The 14,822-nt window shown below is 40.7% G+C and overlaps 5 protein-coding genes and 1 long non-coding RNA gene across 6 annotated transcripts; 1 reads left to right on the top strand and 5 right to left on the bottom strand.

Annotated features, from left to right (window-relative positions):
• Window positions 1–182: 182 nt before the first annotated feature.
• Window positions 183–1,422, bottom strand: LOC145708940 (uncharacterized). Its single transcript, XM_081786637.1, has 2 exons — window positions 1,343–1,422; window positions 183–1,285 (listed from the first exon to the last, which is right to left on the bottom strand). The coding sequence occupies exons 1-2, from the start codon at window positions 1,346–1,348 to the stop codon at window positions 305–307; spliced, it is 987 nt and encodes a 328-aa protein (XP_081642763.1). The 5' UTR covers window positions 1,349–1,422; the 3' UTR covers window positions 183–304.
• A 5,011-nt stretch (window positions 1,423–6,433) lies between these two features.
• Window positions 6,434–6,975, bottom strand: LOC145695383 (uncharacterized). Its single transcript, XR_014133706.1, has 3 exons — window positions 6,854–6,975; window positions 6,700–6,771; window positions 6,434–6,619 (listed from the first exon to the last, which is right to left on the bottom strand). It is a non-coding gene; the product is annotated as an uncharacterized LOC145695383 (long non-coding RNA).
• Window positions 6,976–7,163: 188 nt separating this feature from the next.
• On the bottom strand, window positions 7,164–7,860 carry LOC145695382 (uncharacterized). Its single transcript, XM_081772378.1, has 3 exons — window positions 7,651–7,860; window positions 7,505–7,586; window positions 7,164–7,459 (listed from the first exon to the last, which is right to left on the bottom strand). The coding sequence occupies exons 2-3, from the start codon at window positions 7,560–7,562 to the stop codon at window positions 7,206–7,208; spliced, it is 312 nt and encodes a 103-aa protein (XP_081628504.1). The 5' UTR covers window positions 7,563–7,586; window positions 7,651–7,860; the 3' UTR covers window positions 7,164–7,205.
• Window positions 7,861–8,177: 317 nt separating this feature from the next.
• Window positions 8,178–9,302, bottom strand: LOC145695379 (uncharacterized). Its single transcript, XM_081772373.1, has 6 exons — window positions 9,160–9,302; window positions 8,883–8,950; window positions 8,727–8,836; window positions 8,588–8,664; window positions 8,420–8,542; window positions 8,178–8,372 (listed from the first exon to the last, which is right to left on the bottom strand). Exons 1-6 carry the CDS (start codon window positions 9,262–9,264, stop codon window positions 8,214–8,216), a joined length of 642 nt encoding a protein of 213 aa, XP_081628499.1. The 5' UTR covers window positions 9,265–9,302; the 3' UTR covers window positions 8,178–8,213.
• Window positions 9,303–9,615: 313 nt separating this feature from the next.
• On the top strand, window positions 9,616–12,283 carry LOC145711951 (equilibrative nucleobase transporter 1-like). The gene is made up of 5 exons (XM_081789643.1): window positions 9,616–10,239; window positions 10,280–10,562; window positions 10,798–11,369; window positions 11,416–11,675; window positions 11,934–12,283. The coding sequence occupies exons 1-5, from the start codon at window positions 10,042–10,044 to the stop codon at window positions 12,166–12,168; spliced, it is 1,548 nt and encodes a 515-aa protein (XP_081645769.1). The 5' UTR covers window positions 9,616–10,041; the 3' UTR covers window positions 12,169–12,283.
• LOC145711962 (RIB43A-like with coiled-coils protein 2) lies at window positions 12,219–14,308 on the bottom strand. The gene is made up of 8 exons (XM_081789654.1): window positions 14,151–14,308; window positions 13,228–13,550; window positions 13,122–13,184; window positions 12,913–13,079; window positions 12,706–12,870; window positions 12,532–12,663; window positions 12,367–12,490; window positions 12,219–12,325 (listed from the first exon to the last, which is right to left on the bottom strand). The coding sequence occupies exons 1-8, from the start codon at window positions 14,255–14,257 to the stop codon at window positions 12,267–12,269; spliced, it is 1,140 nt and encodes a 379-aa protein (XP_081645780.1). The 5' UTR covers window positions 14,258–14,308; the 3' UTR covers window positions 12,219–12,266.
• Window positions 14,309–14,822: the final 514 nt, after the last annotated feature.

Below are 14,822 nucleotides of genomic sequence, written 5' to 3'. Positions count from 1 at the left end.
CACCGCTTCCTCTGAGTTTGTTTTGAAGCTACTTCAGAATTATGGTAATAGCAAGCGCCAACAACGAGTCCGTCAAGTTGTTGTACTCAACACACAGGAGTATGGTTTTGTCGAACCTCCGTTTTTTCTCATTTCTTGATAAATCGATTTACACATTTTTTCTTGGATAAACACAAATACCATTTGCCGAATTGTGATTTATTCAAAGAAGGTTTTTTTCACGAGAAAAAAAAAACAGAACTGAGAAAAATCAGAAAGTATAATTTGAATTTGTCGACAACGATTCGTTGCCGTTTTTGGGCGCTTAGTTTCCGCAGCTCATCTGCTTGAGTTTTCGGGTCATGACCAATTTTCGCTGTCGCTGGATGAGTCTAGTCCATTTGATTGATCTGGATTCGGCGCTGGGAAGGCAGACGTAGGAGTCGAGGAAGGAGGCGAGAGAGGCGAAAAGGCCTGCCAATTCCTCGCAGCCGTCAGCGGAGTCGACAGGGGAGACGAAAGTGGAGTGATCGTTGGAGCCAGCAGGGTAGGCGCAGGCATCGGCGGAAGAGTGGTTGTTGAGCTTTTGCATCTTGGCGAAGAAATCGTTGAATCGATTGACCTTCTTGGTTGCGAGGACGGAGTTGGCACCGAGGCCGGGGAGAGCGGCGTAGAAGTCGTTGACGACGGTGGCCACATCAGCAGCAGCGGCTTCGATCTGGGCCCAAGCGTCGGCTGGAGAAAGAGTTGCTGGAGCCGCTGGGGCAGGTGGGGGGCAAACAGCTTCCATATCGTCTCCATCGGCGTAAATGCAGACTTCGGCACCCCGATAGGCAACTGAGCCATCGGTGAACCATTTGATCGTTCCGGTGTTTCCGACGATAGTTCGCGCATCCATGCCAGTATTGTTCGAGTTCTCATTATATATATTATATCTACCTTCGAGACTGTATTCCTTTTCGGCTTGTCTCCTTCGTCGAGAGGTTTCTTGGAAGCCGCAGTAGCCCGATTCGTCGGTCTGGTTTGCGTTGACAATGAGCGCGTCACAATAGCATCCCGAACCGCAGTCCTCGACGGCGAAGTTGCGTGGAACGACGTGCAAGAGGCTGACGTCCTCTGGGAATTGGAGATCCCAGTGGCAGTCCATGTCGTTGTAGTAGAAACCATTTTCATCCGTTGGAATGACGAGAAGGGTTGATTCGGTGATGGTTCCGCCGCAGGTCATATTGCTGGGATCCCAATACGAATACGTGGTAGCGTACTCTGAACTGGTCCATGCCGAGGCAGATGCGAAGAGAGCGAATGCCTAGAGAATTTTCATCATTCAAGTTGCAAAAAAATTAACATTATCTCTGATTCTTACCTTCATTTTCTTTTTTATTTCTGATTATTTATCAGAAAAGAGACTCGATGAGATCTGCCGTATTCATGAAAACTCGCGTTTTTATTTGCCTCGTTTCGGAGCGCCACTGCTGGTCGGCGCTCGTAAGCCATGCTGAGTTATTATGATAATTTTCGTACGCCAAGGCACAAAGTTTGTACTACAAATTTTTCTGCTGTAGAAATTTTGTCTATTTTCCATTCATTGACATTTAGACAATTTTATTTTATAATTTTATTATTATTTTTTATAATTATTATATAACTGATTAAAAAGTTTGAAATTATGGAGGGATCCCCTTAATCATTGCTTTCTCATAAAAATTTATTTTCAGGTAAAAATCTCTTTTTCCCGTTAATTTCATTTTAAACCTTCCTTATAATCTTGATGCTGTCAAATTTAAATCGAAAATTTTGAAAGATTTTCACAATAAACTCTTGCTTAGAGCCTTGAATTTTGATTTTCTTGATTGAAAATTTAAAGTCCAATAAAGACGTCAGAATTTTAGTTTTTTCCATGAAAAAATATTTTCCTCTTTTATGTTTTTCGAGCACCACGGCTTGTCGGGCAAGCCTCGCCCTCTCAGAAAGTATTGTGTGTGGTACCATGCGCGAGTAGCGAGCTCTACTAGTAATTGTGGTCAAAACACGGGAGCAGCATTATTCTGCTGAATCAGAAACAATCGGTGTCTATTTTTCTCGTATTTCGAAATGCTTTTTCTCGTCGCTAAGCTCAGCTCAGCTCAATGATTTTAACATAATTTTACTACTAAAAATAGAGTAGAAAACAGCATAGTTCAGCTCATTTACCTCAGCTCAGCTCTAATAAGGGTCTGATCAGCTCAGCTCAACTCATTCAAATCTGAAAAAGGGCAGCTCAGCTCATTGAATTTTTCTGGCAGGTCAGCTCACCTCAGCTCAGGAGAGTAACAAAGTTTGGTTTACTTTTGCTGAGCTGAGTTGCCCTACGTGAAAAATTCTCTGAGCGGAGCTGACTTATTTGGCAGCTCGATAAACTGAGCAGAGCTGCCCTTTTTCAGAAATGATCGAGCTGAGCTGAGTAGACCTTTTTTAGGTAATTGAGCTGAGCTGAGCAGATTCTAATTAGAGCTGAGCTCAGCTGGGTGAGCTAAACTGAGCTGTTTTAAACTGTATTTTTAGTTGTAAAATTGTGTTTAGATCATTGAGCTGAGCTGAGCTGAGCAGAACTGAACATGTTCAAAAATTTTTGAGCTGAGCTGAGCTGAGTGATTATTGTCCGAGCTGAGCTTCGCAGATCAGATCATTTTCGAAAATCACTGACCTGAGCTGAGCTGAGCTGCTCAGCTTACTCAGCCAACTCAGCTCACTTAGTTTAACAAATTTGCAACTCTACAGCTCGGCGAAAATAAGGCAAAATTTGCAACTCTGCTGCTTACTTAGCCGCCATTTTGAATAAGGATGTCCCTTCGAGCTCCGCTCCACCTTCCCGGGAATATTATTATTGAAAAATTCTCCTACAAAAATTTGAAAAAAAATTTCTCTTTTTCTTTCGAGCAACTTACTAACTCAATTTGCCCGCCGCTCTGGCGGCGACTCCACAAGCCATAACATATTTTCAATAACTAGGGACTTTCACGGGAAAACGATTGCCCTTCGATTTTCGTAAAAATTTCCTCATAAGTATGAATTTTTCTGCTGATTCTGATGATACCAAAATCTTTTTGATCGGAAAATGCTGCGGAAGACAAGCTTAAGACTACTCTTAAAGCTGACTGATTTTTCACCCGAGTTTTCTGGGTCACTTGCTTATTATTTTTCGAATATTTCTTTTCAAACATGAAGCTTAGGACTTCTGGGAACTTTTTTGTGTTAATCACCCGGTATTGTTTGCATCTGATCCCCAGTACTGGGTCAAAGCAAGCACCCACTGAGAGTATGGCGCGCGCTAATGCTTTTCGGGCTCCCCGCGCAGCGTGTAAAGCACTAGCGCGCCGTCACTTTTACTTACTTATCTGATGATTGTGGCCGACTAGTAGAACCAAGTAAATTTATTTTTTGAGAGATTAAGCAGAAGGGTCTGACAGAGAACATATCGAAAAAAGAATGACGAGCAAAGACGAGCACTATACATTTTGCATCTTTTAAAGATAAATTCTATGTTTTTCATAACATTCAATATTTTTTTGCCAATTTTTCTGTCATATTTGGAATCAGCAGGTACGAAAACATCTAGAGACTGAAAAATCAAGAAAAATGGATGCATATTTCGGGAAGTTGGGAAAACGAAAATGGGGCTCCCGCGCTCCCGTGATAGGATGATAGATTGTTATTAGAGCAGTTTCTGTCTATTTTTTGCATTGGTTATTTATGGTTCAGAGTTTTACAAATGGAAAGCGATCGAAAACGAAAGAAAAACTGAGACCTCGAAGTTTGAGGCAAAACAGAGAAACTTGACTTGAGAGCAACTTACTAATTCAATTTGCCGCCGCTCTGGCGGGGCACTAGCTCAGCATTTTCGAACTTTCGAATTACGAAGTGCATATGCGGATAACAAACTCTCTTTTACGAAGAACTAGTCGGTTGCAAGTGCACGCTATTTTGCATGAAAATAAACGGCACTTTTTGGAAAGGCGACTTGACTCAGCCACTTTGAATCAACGCTCATTGAAAAGATCGTACCATCTTTAGCAAGCCCTACTTTCATGATATTGAGATTACATAACACTAAAGCCGTCAAAGTCTTGGAAAGACTACGGTACAAACGAACGATCATCGAAAGTAAACCGAGCCTCGGGGCGATCGTGAAAACTCACGAAGAAAAAGTACTAGACTGGTTTTTCATCAGAGCAAGTTTTTCACAAAAATTTACATAGTTACGTCTAGGGTCGGCACCGACCACCATTTTTCATGGTCGGTTTGGTCGGTCCCCGTGAAAAGAGGCCGAATCCGTGGTCGGTTTGGTCGGTCGGGCCGGCTTTTTTGGTCGGTTTTTCAAGGGGTTCTCCGCTTTGAGTTGTTGCTGAAAACTCGCAGTGGCCAAGTACAGGCAAGGTGTCAAGCTGTGCAAATAGGATTCAACGGGCCCACCGACAAGCGCAACCTGCTGCGATGTCCTACGTAGACTGTTCCTAGCACCAATTTCGAGCAACGCTTGTTGTGAGAAAGCCATATCGAGGATAAACTCCAACGTGAAGTTTTAAAAGAGGAAAAAATTGAAATTTCACAAAAAAACTTTCCTTGAAGAGTATTTTTTTGTAGATTTTTATTCTGAGAGCTAAAATAATTTAATCTGACCATACTTCACAGAAGTCTACTCAAAATATAGTCAAGAAAAATGTGCCAAGGCAAAAAGAGCAGATTATAGACAGCGCTCGAGGCCCTCAAATTGAAGCATTTTACTGTTGCAGTAGATCTGCCCTGAAAAGTAAGATTTTCAAGAGCTTTAGCGCGGACTCGCCGTCAATTTTTTCTTCTTTGCCGGAGAGAATTGAATGAATCGCACAAATGCGTAGGTTAAAACCGACCAAAAACCGACCAACCATGGTCGGTTCGGCCATTTCCGACCAGGTCGGGTTTTTTGGTCGGGTCGGTGCCGACCCTAGTATATTGTGGAAACATTGGTCGGAATGAGAGGATAACTAACTAACAACCGAATGTTCACAAGTATATAATGGGAAGATAAACGTCGTAACTCATGGTAAAAAGTGTAGTTTATTGGTGTGACTTGGAAGTGATGATGTGGTATGGTTGAATGGTAATGTTTAGAGAGAAAGAGGCGGCTTGGTTATAAGCGCCGATGTTGAGGTGAGAAACAGGAAACAGGAAAAGGAGAATGGGTCAGGGAAAATAGGGGAAGGGGCCAAACTAAACTAAGGAGGGCCACTGTTTCCACTCTATACCTAGAGTTACGATAAGACATTTCGGCGTCGAGTTTTGATATTTCTTTTAGAAAATCGCTTTCCATGTTTTCCCAGAAAGAGATGGGAAGGGGATGAGAGGTGGCTAGTTCCATCGTGATTATTTTTGGAGTCATTTTCGGAAGAAAACTTTCTTGGGATAAAAATTTAATGGAGCAGGCTTTTGATTGGTCGGGAGGACAAATACAGCAATCTTATTGGTAATTTGAAAATGCTCTTCCCTATTTGGCTTAGTCAAAAAGAAGCTTAATGAAATTTTTTTGTTCAAAAAATCTTCGTCCCTTTTCCTTGAAATAACTTTTTCCGCTGCTAGATGATCGAACCAAAAGTTATACTCGGCCGCTTGTCCGGGCGCGTTGCCAGATCCGTACAAATTGCCACCCATGATCGTCAATTCTTTCACTCTCTCGGCTATTTTTGAGTCAATTTCAACCGCCGCGGCAATGTTCGACAGTGGCCGAAGCGCTAGAATCGACAGATCGACGATTTCTCGAGAAAAATCAACGATTGCTTCTGCTGCCGACTTGTCTTTTCTGACTTCTGGGTATTTTCCCTGATCGATGTCTTCTTTAAAAATCATCGGTTCGAGATCTTGCCGGTCGCCAAAGCCGTCTTTTCCAAACCAATCATCGCTGGAGGTGTTTTTGTCGGAGCCGAGGAAGATTGGTGGGATTGGATCAACCCCGTGGCTCTTGAAAAGTCGGAGAGCATTCGCAGCACCTTGGGAGGTCTTTGTGTTTCCGTCGACAATCGTCACTGCGACGACTGAAGAGCAAGGCCATCGTCTATTCCTGGGTCGCAATCAACAAGGACTTTTCTCTTTTCCTCCGAAAAAACTAGCTGGAAGAATAAAAAGGGAAAAAGAATCATGTTTTTTTTCTGAAAATTTTCAATCTTGGTTAAATCGAAAATCTGCAAAAATCTGCATGGGCAAATATTTGAAGAAACTTGCGCTGAGTTCGAAATATGCAAAAAAGTCTATGCACCAATTTTTAAACCAACGAAAAAAAAATGCCGAAAAAAACGATTTATGAACATAAAATTGGGGAGGTGTCAAGAATCGAAAAAAAATCCCGAAAAATTTTCCATGGAAATTTTCGACCAATCAGAAACCTTGATTCGGCAAATCGGCCAATCAGCAGCCGACACCACCCCATAAAATTGACAATAACATAGAGAAGATTTTAATGTTTAATAAATTCCGACGTACAATAAAAGGAAATCAAAAAGAATCAGATAATTGAATCAAAGCTACTGTAAATATCCATTGAACCGGTTGAGCATTGCGTTGAGTCGAAGTTGTTCGTCAGAGCTGGCAGAGTTGAAAAGCGTTTGCCAATCTTCGTTCAGCTGGTTGGTATCTAAAGAGGCTGGTTTATTCGAGGAATAAAATAAGGGTGTCACTGCCTTAAATCGAAATTCATCTTTCGACGTAACTTACCTGAGTCATCGATTGATCGTTTGAAATAATTATTTTTCATCAGCATTGAATATGGTGAAAATCCCCGACGAACTAAAATTTGTTCAATTATGAGTATAAATTAAATAAAAATATTGAAGAAAATGAGCAAAAATGTTATTTTTAGTAGTTTTACCTGCATTTGGAATATGCATCGTGCTAAAATCGGCGCCAAGAACGGCGGCAAAAAGCGAAAAGATTTTCATTTTTTTGAAGATTTTTCTGTTTTCTTTGTTTTGATGAAGATGGAATGAACCGTCGCCCTTTTATATATGCGGGATTGTAGCACGCTTGATGCAGCCCAATATGCGTAAGTAACTTGTGGAAACGGATGAGAACGAAATAAGTGAGATAATGGATGGGAGACGAATGCAAACTTCTCATCCCTTTTTTCACGGTTTCGACTCGGATTTAATTTGAGGGTTCAAAACAACAACGAAAAAAAGCAAGAAGAAAATTGTTTTTTTCGTTTATTTTTGGTTATTTTTTTACAGGTACATTTTAATTGCTTCCATAAACGTCTCCGGCTCAGTAGTCGCCCAAAAAGTAGGAATATTCAAGACAAATCCGCCCGGATGAGTGAAAATACCGCCTAATGGATTAGGTGGAACGCAGACAGTACAGGTACTCTGCTGGACGTAACGACCAAAGTAGTTTGATGAGACGCAGCTGTTCCGCATTTTTGACACGCCGTTGAAATTTTGCTCTTGTTGCGTTTCACAGGAATCGGCGTTTCGGCAATCTGAGAGGGAGAATTTGAAAAGGGGATTGGAAACAGTTGACTTACGGGATGTGTACATTTGTTTTCCGTTCATCATGGCTATGTAAGTGACTTCGCAGGTCATACCGATTCCGCACTCGTGAAAAACCTGAAATAATCGGTCAATAATATTTCAAGAAGAGCCTATCAAATCCTCTCTTCTCGAATCGCACCTGAGAAGCTCTGCATTCCTCTTCTGATAAATGATCGCAAATTCGACAGGTATTGGCCCCCTTCGAATCGTTCTCCTCGTCGTTGTCGTTGTCGTCGTCGCTGCCGTGGTCATGAATTCATCGCCACTGCCCTCACCGCTACCTTCTTGGGCAAAAGCCATCGAGAAAAAATGTTGAAAATCTTCATTTTTTGTAGTCTATGGTAGCTCTAACTGCTGATGAACAATTTTAAACGTGAGTGCGACCGCATGACCTTTGTGAGAAAAAGGATGAGGTCCGATTGATGTGTTCAAGAAGTTAGTGGAGGCACTCAATTAGAAACGTGGTTTTGCCAGCAAGATCAAGGGAAAAATTTTGACTCAGCAAAAAAGGAAGAGAATTTTCTTCTTCAATTTCAGAATTCTTCCAGCGAAGGGGTCCTCCGGCGAAGAAAAAATTAGGAAAATCTGTTCGCTAGGTGTCGCTTTTTCGGATTTTTTCTAGGTAATCGGTAATAAAATGATCATTTTCCTTTTTTTTGATAAAAAAGATTAGTTTTCTGTTCTCAGATGTTTTATTGATGCTCAGAAATATTTGATGAGATCAAGAGAGAAGCCTCCATCAGCAATCGCAGGAGGCGCCATCAAGAATCGCTTCTTCTCAAAGACGCATTCCGTCAGATTCTCAGGGTAATCGTCATCCTCTGGCAAGAATCCCGCTGCCACTCGCAGGAGACAATTATCCTTTGATCATCAATCATTAATCCGAGAAAAGAAAGATCAGTCGCTACCTGGTTTGATTCCCAAGTGACTTTGTCAAGTCCTTTGAAAAGAATCTGAACTTGGTCATATGCCCCGATTTTCTTTACGAAGCTCTTCTTCTCCTTGAACGGGTAATCTTTGTTCACGATGCTCTAGAATTCAAGATCGACTTCGAAAAAGAAAAGAAAGAAATCAACCTTGAGGCGGTAGCCAAAGCCAGTGTAGGAGTAGCGACCATCTTCTTTGAACAGAACATCCGTTATTTCGTACGCATCTTTTTTCGAGGTTTTCAATTCTGGCTCTAGAATTTTCTCGATGTCTTATTCAAACTCGAGCCTGTAGCATCCATCAAATCAACTTGAACTTCTCCACTCGCAAGTTTCGAAGTAAAATCAGCGCCGCAGACGTTTTCGGTAAAGACCATGAATCCTCTGTATTTCTCGTCTCTAGAATTCAGTTGAGAATCAGCTACTGGAAATGGGAATGATTTACCTCAGCTCGATAGTTGGAAATCGATAGTTGGCAAGTTTTACGCCGATAATGGTCGTTGAATCCGATCTTTTTTAGGATGAATTTTTTTTCATAATATTTCTTAAATCAATGTCAATGTCAAATTTTAATGTCAAATGTCAAATTAAAATGTCAAATGTCAATTGTCAATTGTCAAATGTCAAATTTCAAATGTCAAATGCCAAATGTTAAATGTCAAATGTCAAATGTCAATTAACAAATTTCAAATTTCAAATGTCAAATGTCTTCATCAATTCCTGAACAAATTCTGCGCCGCTTTTCTAGCCACCCATTTCGGCTTCGGAATTCCATCACAATTCTCTTGAGCCGCGGCGAAGGCCAAAAAGGAACCAAAAATTTTCATTTTCAAAAAAAGAAAAAAGTGAAAGAGCAAAATCGTATTCGAGTCTCTCTACTTCTCCCTCGGACGGTGGAAAATCCTTTTTAGGATTGTATTCATAAGATTACGCGGAATAATATCGCTCGAGTTACATGGCCACGTTTTTTTACGGAATGGATTTTAGAACGAGAATTTTTTCTCCATCTTGCATTTGTATTTAAGGGTACTACCTTCGATTTCCCCCACTTTTTTTGGGCCAGAATTTGATGAAGAATCACGTTTCCGATGAAATAATTAGCATTTTCGGTAATTGGGGAAATCGAAGGTAGTACCCTTAAATAAACGGATAATTCTGCTATGTTACATAGACATTTGACATTTGACATTGACATTTGACATTTGACATTTGACATTGACATTTGACATTTGACATTTACATTTGACATTTGACATAAAATTTTGACATTTGACATTTGACATTTGACATTTGAAATAAAAATTTGACATTTGACATTTGACATTTGGCATTTGTAACATAGGCTATGTTACATAGCCTTTATTTTTTTTCAGAACAGAAAAAACATCAATTAATTGCCTTGATTTTGAGCCATTTCCGCTTGTGTTCTGCATCATCAAGTCTAATTTAGATGAAAAACAATTTCGATCAAATAAGCCGAAATAAAGATACAAATCTTTCTAAGTCTACGAGCTCAAAAACATGGGCGTACATTTTATGACCCATATTCTTCCCCATATTTATATTCCCCGATTTCGGCATTTTCGGAAAAGAAATTAAAAAAAATGAGTTTTTTCAATTACCTCTCCTTGGTCTTGGGAGGAATCGAAGTCTTTTTGTTTCCGATGATAACTCGAGGTTTTCCAATGATTCAGTTTATTTTTGAAGAAGAGAAGCTTTTCATGAACGAAAAGTGCAGCGAAAAAGACATCATCAACGACGTCTATTGCGAGGAAGCAAAAGCTGTTTTCGGAGACATTTACGTAAGCATCCAATTTTTCCAATCTTTCTATCCCTTTTTAGAGTTCGATGTTTCTAGCAATCAACGGCGGTTCATTTTTCTTCGGCTTTCTTTACCTCAAAATCGGCGGTGCATTTGTCCGTCTCATCCTTGGATTGCTCATGACAGCGGGGCTCTTTTGCATTAGTTTTTACAAGACGAGTCCTTATTTCTTCTTTGCTGGAATGATTTTGAGCTCGACGGGGGTCATCATGTGGATTCCGTTGAATACCATGATCGGGCCGATTTTTAAGAAGAATTCTTCATATGTGGTCTTGTTTTTATCGGCGATGGTTGTCGCCTCAGGTGAGTGAAACTGAAAAAAAAAAATTGAAAAAATTAATGAAAAATTTGAAAGAGTTATTAAAAAAATGGAAAAATAATAAACAAAATTTTGAAAAAATTTGGAAAAAAAATTAAAATAATTTGAAAAAAAATCATAAAAAATTGAAAAATCATGAAAAAAACTTGAAAAAATTGACTTAAAAAAATTTGAAAAATTCAAAAAAAAAAAATTGAAAAAATTATAAAAAAAATTTAGGCGCGACTTTTTGGTATGGAAAGCTGGCATATCAGTCAAGAGACTACCCGCTTGACTCCTATATCTTCATCATCGCGATCCTTTCCATCATGATAACAATTCGCACCCTCTTCCTCTTCCCCTTCGAAACGATCCCAAAAGACGTTCCAGACGATTATTGCATCTTCCGAAGCTCTCTTGTTGGGCGAGCTCTAAGTTGGAAACGGATTGGCGCGGAGAAAGAAGCCGAAGAGAAAGTCCAGGCTCCGACTTGGCGCCAATACCTGCCATACATTTTTCACCCGATGAACATCGCCCTTTCAATCTGGGACATTTGCGGCTTCTTCCGCAGCTATACTTTCATCGGCTGGATGGTGCCCTGGATGAACCGTGGTTTCGACAGCCACGTGATCGACTGCAAAGGAAACATCACTTGTCAAGAGAACATTCACGCCCTGAAGTCGCAAACGATGGATTCTCTTGGCTATCTTCAAATTCTTTCGCCCCTGTTGCCGATTCTCATGATGTTGAAATTGAAATGGAGCGTCGGGAGATATCCCAAGTCCTATCCGCTCCCTCAGCTTCGAGAAAATGTAAGACAAAATACCGGTATCCATCATTTTTACCCATAAATTCAAGCTCAATACCCTTATCAGCCGGGCAATCATCATCACAGTTCTCGCCATCGCCATGACCATCTTTCAATGGTTTCCGATCCCAGTTGCTTCTTCTGGCTACTCCACGCTCGCCCTTGTTCTTTGGATCCTCCACCTCACTTACCTCAACAGCTGGTACATCCTCTTCCTCTATCAATTCTGCCCCGCTCAAATGGTCCCAGTCTTGTTCGCCGTCAAATTCATCATGTTCCCGATCTACTACGTCAACACACCTCTCTACAGGTAAACTGAGCTCGCCAACCTGAGTAGAAAATCTGAGTCAGGATATAAAACGAAAATGAAAAGCCGCGTAGCGGCTTTTTTTTAAAAACGAAGCCGCGAAGCGGCTTCGCCAGAAATTAAAAATAAGATTGAAGAATAATATTGCGAAGCCGCTTTGCGGCTTCGTTTTTAAAAAAGCCGCTACGCGGCTTTTCATTTTTGATTTTTATACCCTGACAGATTTTCTATTCCCTTATTTTCCATCAAAAAATTCTCTAGCTCGATAATCGCGGAAAAGAATGGCGACATCGATTTCACCATTTCCAGCGGCGTCTTACTTGCAATCGTTCTCGCCTCTTCCACGGCGCAAATTTACTTCTTTTTCTTCAGCCGAAGATTTTTGAAAGCAAAGGAGCGCAGTTTTCTTTACTTTCCAAATCCTTCTGGCTGGAAACAAAAGGAAAAAACGATTTTTCAACGGATTATCGGCATGTTTACAGGAAATCAACATTGATCAAAATCGACAATTACTGTAAAAAAATAAAAAAACTGACTTTTAGCAATTTTTGATTATAGTGGTTTATTGACAAAAAATTATAGAAAAAAGAAAAATCAGCGAGAAGTGGTGTTGAATTGATTAAAATAAGCAGCTGTAGGTGGATTTGTATAAACTAAAAAACATCATTTGGAAGAAGAATACGATCAGAACTACCTTCGTGGTCAAGATGGTTCAATTTCGCGGCCTGTTCCTTCGCTAATCGTCGATTTTCTTCGATGAGTTTTTTCTGCTGCTCGCGGCGCTGTCTTGCCGAGCTTCTTTCCATCAAAGTCGATGTCTAAAAACGCATAAAAAGCTAGAATTATCGGTTTTCGCCACCTTTGCCTGTCGAATCCGTTCATCATCCCACTGCCTTTCCATTGTCTTTCGCATGGTCTGTTCGGTTTGTTTCTCCTCGATTTGCTTTTCACGAATTCGGCGAATTTCTTCGACTTGTTCAGGAGACATTCCCTTATTTTCTCATTTATATTGAAGAATAAAGCAATTTCTCACCTTCCATCGGTCAGTTATGACTCTATGAGAGCCAAAAGCAGACATGGCCACTGCCGGATTTTCGGTTAGGGTGTCCCCGAAAATATTGTTTTTAATTTCGGTCAGTTTATCTTGCAAATCCTGCTGGGCGCGTTCTGCTTCTCGTTGTTTTCTTTCCTCCGCTTGCTAAATTCATATTTTATTTCAAATTATTTTTTCGATCTGAACCTGAAGATTGAAATCTCGGAGAGCTTTTCTTTCAGCCGCTTTTTGCGACTCTGCTTCTTCCTCCATTTTCTGAAACGAGGCGATATTTTCCAATTGTTGTTGTGCGAATTTGTGCTTTTCGAACTCTTCAACTTGCGTTTTGAAGTCTTTTTCGATCTTCTGCGCCTCTAGAATCGCCTTAATCGCGGATTAAAAGCTCCTAAGCGCACCTGCCCACTGATTTCGCTGCGTTTTCTGAACTTCTTGGCGCGATTTCGCCGCCAAATCTTCTCCTAAACAAAGTTAAAGCTCTCCTCCTTGATTTCAAAAAATGACCATCAAACACTTGCGCGGCGGAAAGTCCCAATGATCGATCAAAATCGCTCGTTCTCGCTGGTTTGTCTTTCAGCTTCGCGTCTGGATCATTCAAGTCCCATTCCCGGCGCGTGTCTGCGCGTTGATTTTGAAAGCGAAAGTTGTTGAGCTCTTTCGCCATTTCGCGCAGGTCCTGGTTGTGGCGGAGGCTTGCCAAAGTTGCGAGCTTGTCGTTTCGAACCATTTCTTTGGCGTATGCTTGGTGACGCTCATCCTCGAATTTTTCCCTTCGAGAGCGCTCGGCGGATTGGAGATCCAGGGCAGAAGTATCAACCCCCATCGTTCTGAAATAGAAGTTCAATATTCGAGGGCCCGTTGCATCTCCGTGCATTCATGGTAGCGTGGTGTCTAATCCTCCTTCCTTGAAGCTTGTTCACCTGTATTCTTCCCGACTTAGCACCTTACATTGAACATATTACACTCTGGTCAGTACGGTCCACCCCCTTTTTGGTCAAACCTAAAAGGATCTCAATAAGGGGGGGCGTACCCCCTTAGGGCCCTCTAAAGAGGGGGTGGTGTCAGGAACTGACAAACATCTAGAAACATTTGCGTGGGCGGTTTCTCGGCTGCTGATTGGCCGGTAAGCCTTATCATGGCTTCTGATAGGTTGAAAATCTCCATTGAAAATCTGAATCTGAAATCGGAATTTTTTGTCGTTTCCTCACACCTCCCCCTTAAAGTTCCTAAAGTAACAGTTCTAGAGTGTGAATAGAATTCTTATTTTGGCTTTCGACCTTTCCGACAGTTCATAAACCATCCACGAAATTATTGTCTTTGCTTTTGAAGTAAATTCTATAAAAACATCTTGCTATAAATTTTAACTGCCAATAAAATAGCTCAATAAGAGGAAATAAGGACAAGACTTTGGGTCGTTTTTTGAGTACCTTTCTCGCACATTAAAAATTCGCTCCTGCCGAAGTGCTTCTCTATGTCTTCGTCTCTCGATAGCTTCTGCTTCCTTTTTGTCGACGACGACGCTCAAGATCTCCATCCTCTTCAAATCTCGCTCTTATTTCGTCTGGAAGAAGATACCTTGGTTGAAAGAAAGCGTGCGAAAGATAATAAGAATGAGTCGTTATGTGTTTGGAATCAGACTCCCTAGCAACCATTTTCTTTATTTTTTGTTTCAAAAACGATAATTTTGAAAACTCAAAAAAAAAAAACTGAAAAAAAAGAAATGATTAATAAAAAAATTATTTGTTAATTCTTCCGTGATTTTCTTGTTTAAAGACTTTAAGTCACATTTTAACAGCTTGTCGAATGAGCTAATTTTCAACAGAAAGCAAACCACTAACGAGTTTTGACAAGTAGACCGGGTGGAGGACTGCGGATAGAAATCGTAAAAGACGCCTGATCCGCGAAAAGGGCGACATTCAGATCATAATTCTTCTCGTAATTATTCGTGTTCAAGTTTCACTCACAAGAGAGATTGTATTAGTTGCCCTTGAAATATGAGTTCTATTGAAAGCTCCCTTTCGTAAGTATTTCGATCGCTAAAATATAGGCACGAACCAAGAAAAGGAAGTGAATTTTAGGATGACCAATAAGATTGCTGT

The sequence above is a fragment of the Oikopleura dioica genome, chromosome 1 (genome assembly GCF_907165135.1).
Source record: "Oikopleura dioica chromosome 1, OKI2018_I68_1.0, whole genome shotgun sequence".
NCBI lineage: Eukaryota > Metazoa > Chordata > Appendicularia > Copelata > Oikopleuridae > Oikopleura > Oikopleura dioica.
This window is presented reverse-complemented; position numbering and strand designations above follow the sequence as displayed.

What these genes read in the sequence shown, in the direction of transcription:
- LOC145695382 (XM_081772378.1), bottom strand. Translation starts at nt 7,562, where the DNA reads ATGACCTGCGAAGTCACTTACATAGCCATGATGAACGGAAAACAAATG. An exon ending in AAAACAAATGTACACATCCC is followed by an intron (nt 7,460 to 7,504) that starts GTAAGTCAACTG and finishes TCTCCCTCTCAG; the next exon opens with ATTGCCGAAACGCCGATTCC.
- LOC145695379 (XM_081772373.1), bottom strand. Translation starts at nt 9,264, where the DNA reads ATGAAAATTTTTGGTTCCTTTTTGGCCTTCGCCGCGGCTCAAGAGAAT. An exon ending in TTTCCAACTATCGAGCTGAG is followed by an intron (nt 8,837 to 8,882) that starts GTAAATCATTCC and finishes ACTGAATTCTAG; the next exon opens with AGACGAGAAATACAGAGGAT. An exon ending in GCTTTGGCTACCGCCTCAAG is followed by an intron (nt 8,543 to 8,587) that starts GTTGATTTCTTT and finishes CTTGAATTCTAG; the next exon opens with AGCATCGTGAACAAAGATTA.
- LOC145711951 (XM_081789643.1), top strand. Translation starts at nt 10,042, where the DNA reads ATGAGTTTTTTCAATTACCTCTCCTTGGTCTTGGGAGGAATCGAAGTC. An exon ending in CTGTTTTCGGAGACATTTAC is followed by an intron (nt 10,240 to 10,279) that starts GTAAGCATCCAA and finishes ATCCCTTTTTAG; the next exon opens with AGTTCGATGTTTCTAGCAAT. An exon ending in GTCAACACACCTCTCTACAG is followed by an intron (nt 11,676 to 11,933) that starts GTAAACTGAGCT and finishes AAAATTCTCTAG; the next exon opens with CTCGATAATCGCGGAAAAGA.
- LOC145711962 (XM_081789654.1), bottom strand. Translation starts at nt 14,257, where the DNA reads ATGGAGATCTTGAGCGTCGTCGTCGACAAAAAGGAAGCAGAAGCTATC. An exon ending in TCATAACTGACCGATGGAAG is followed by an intron (nt 12,664 to 12,705) that starts GTGAGAAATTGC and finishes TGAGAAAATAAG; the next exon opens with GGAATGTCTCCTGAACAAGT. An exon ending in AACGGATTCGACAGGCAAAG is followed by an intron (nt 12,491 to 12,531) that starts GTGGCGAAAACC and finishes ATGCGTTTTTAG; the next exon opens with ACATCGACTTTGATGGAAAG.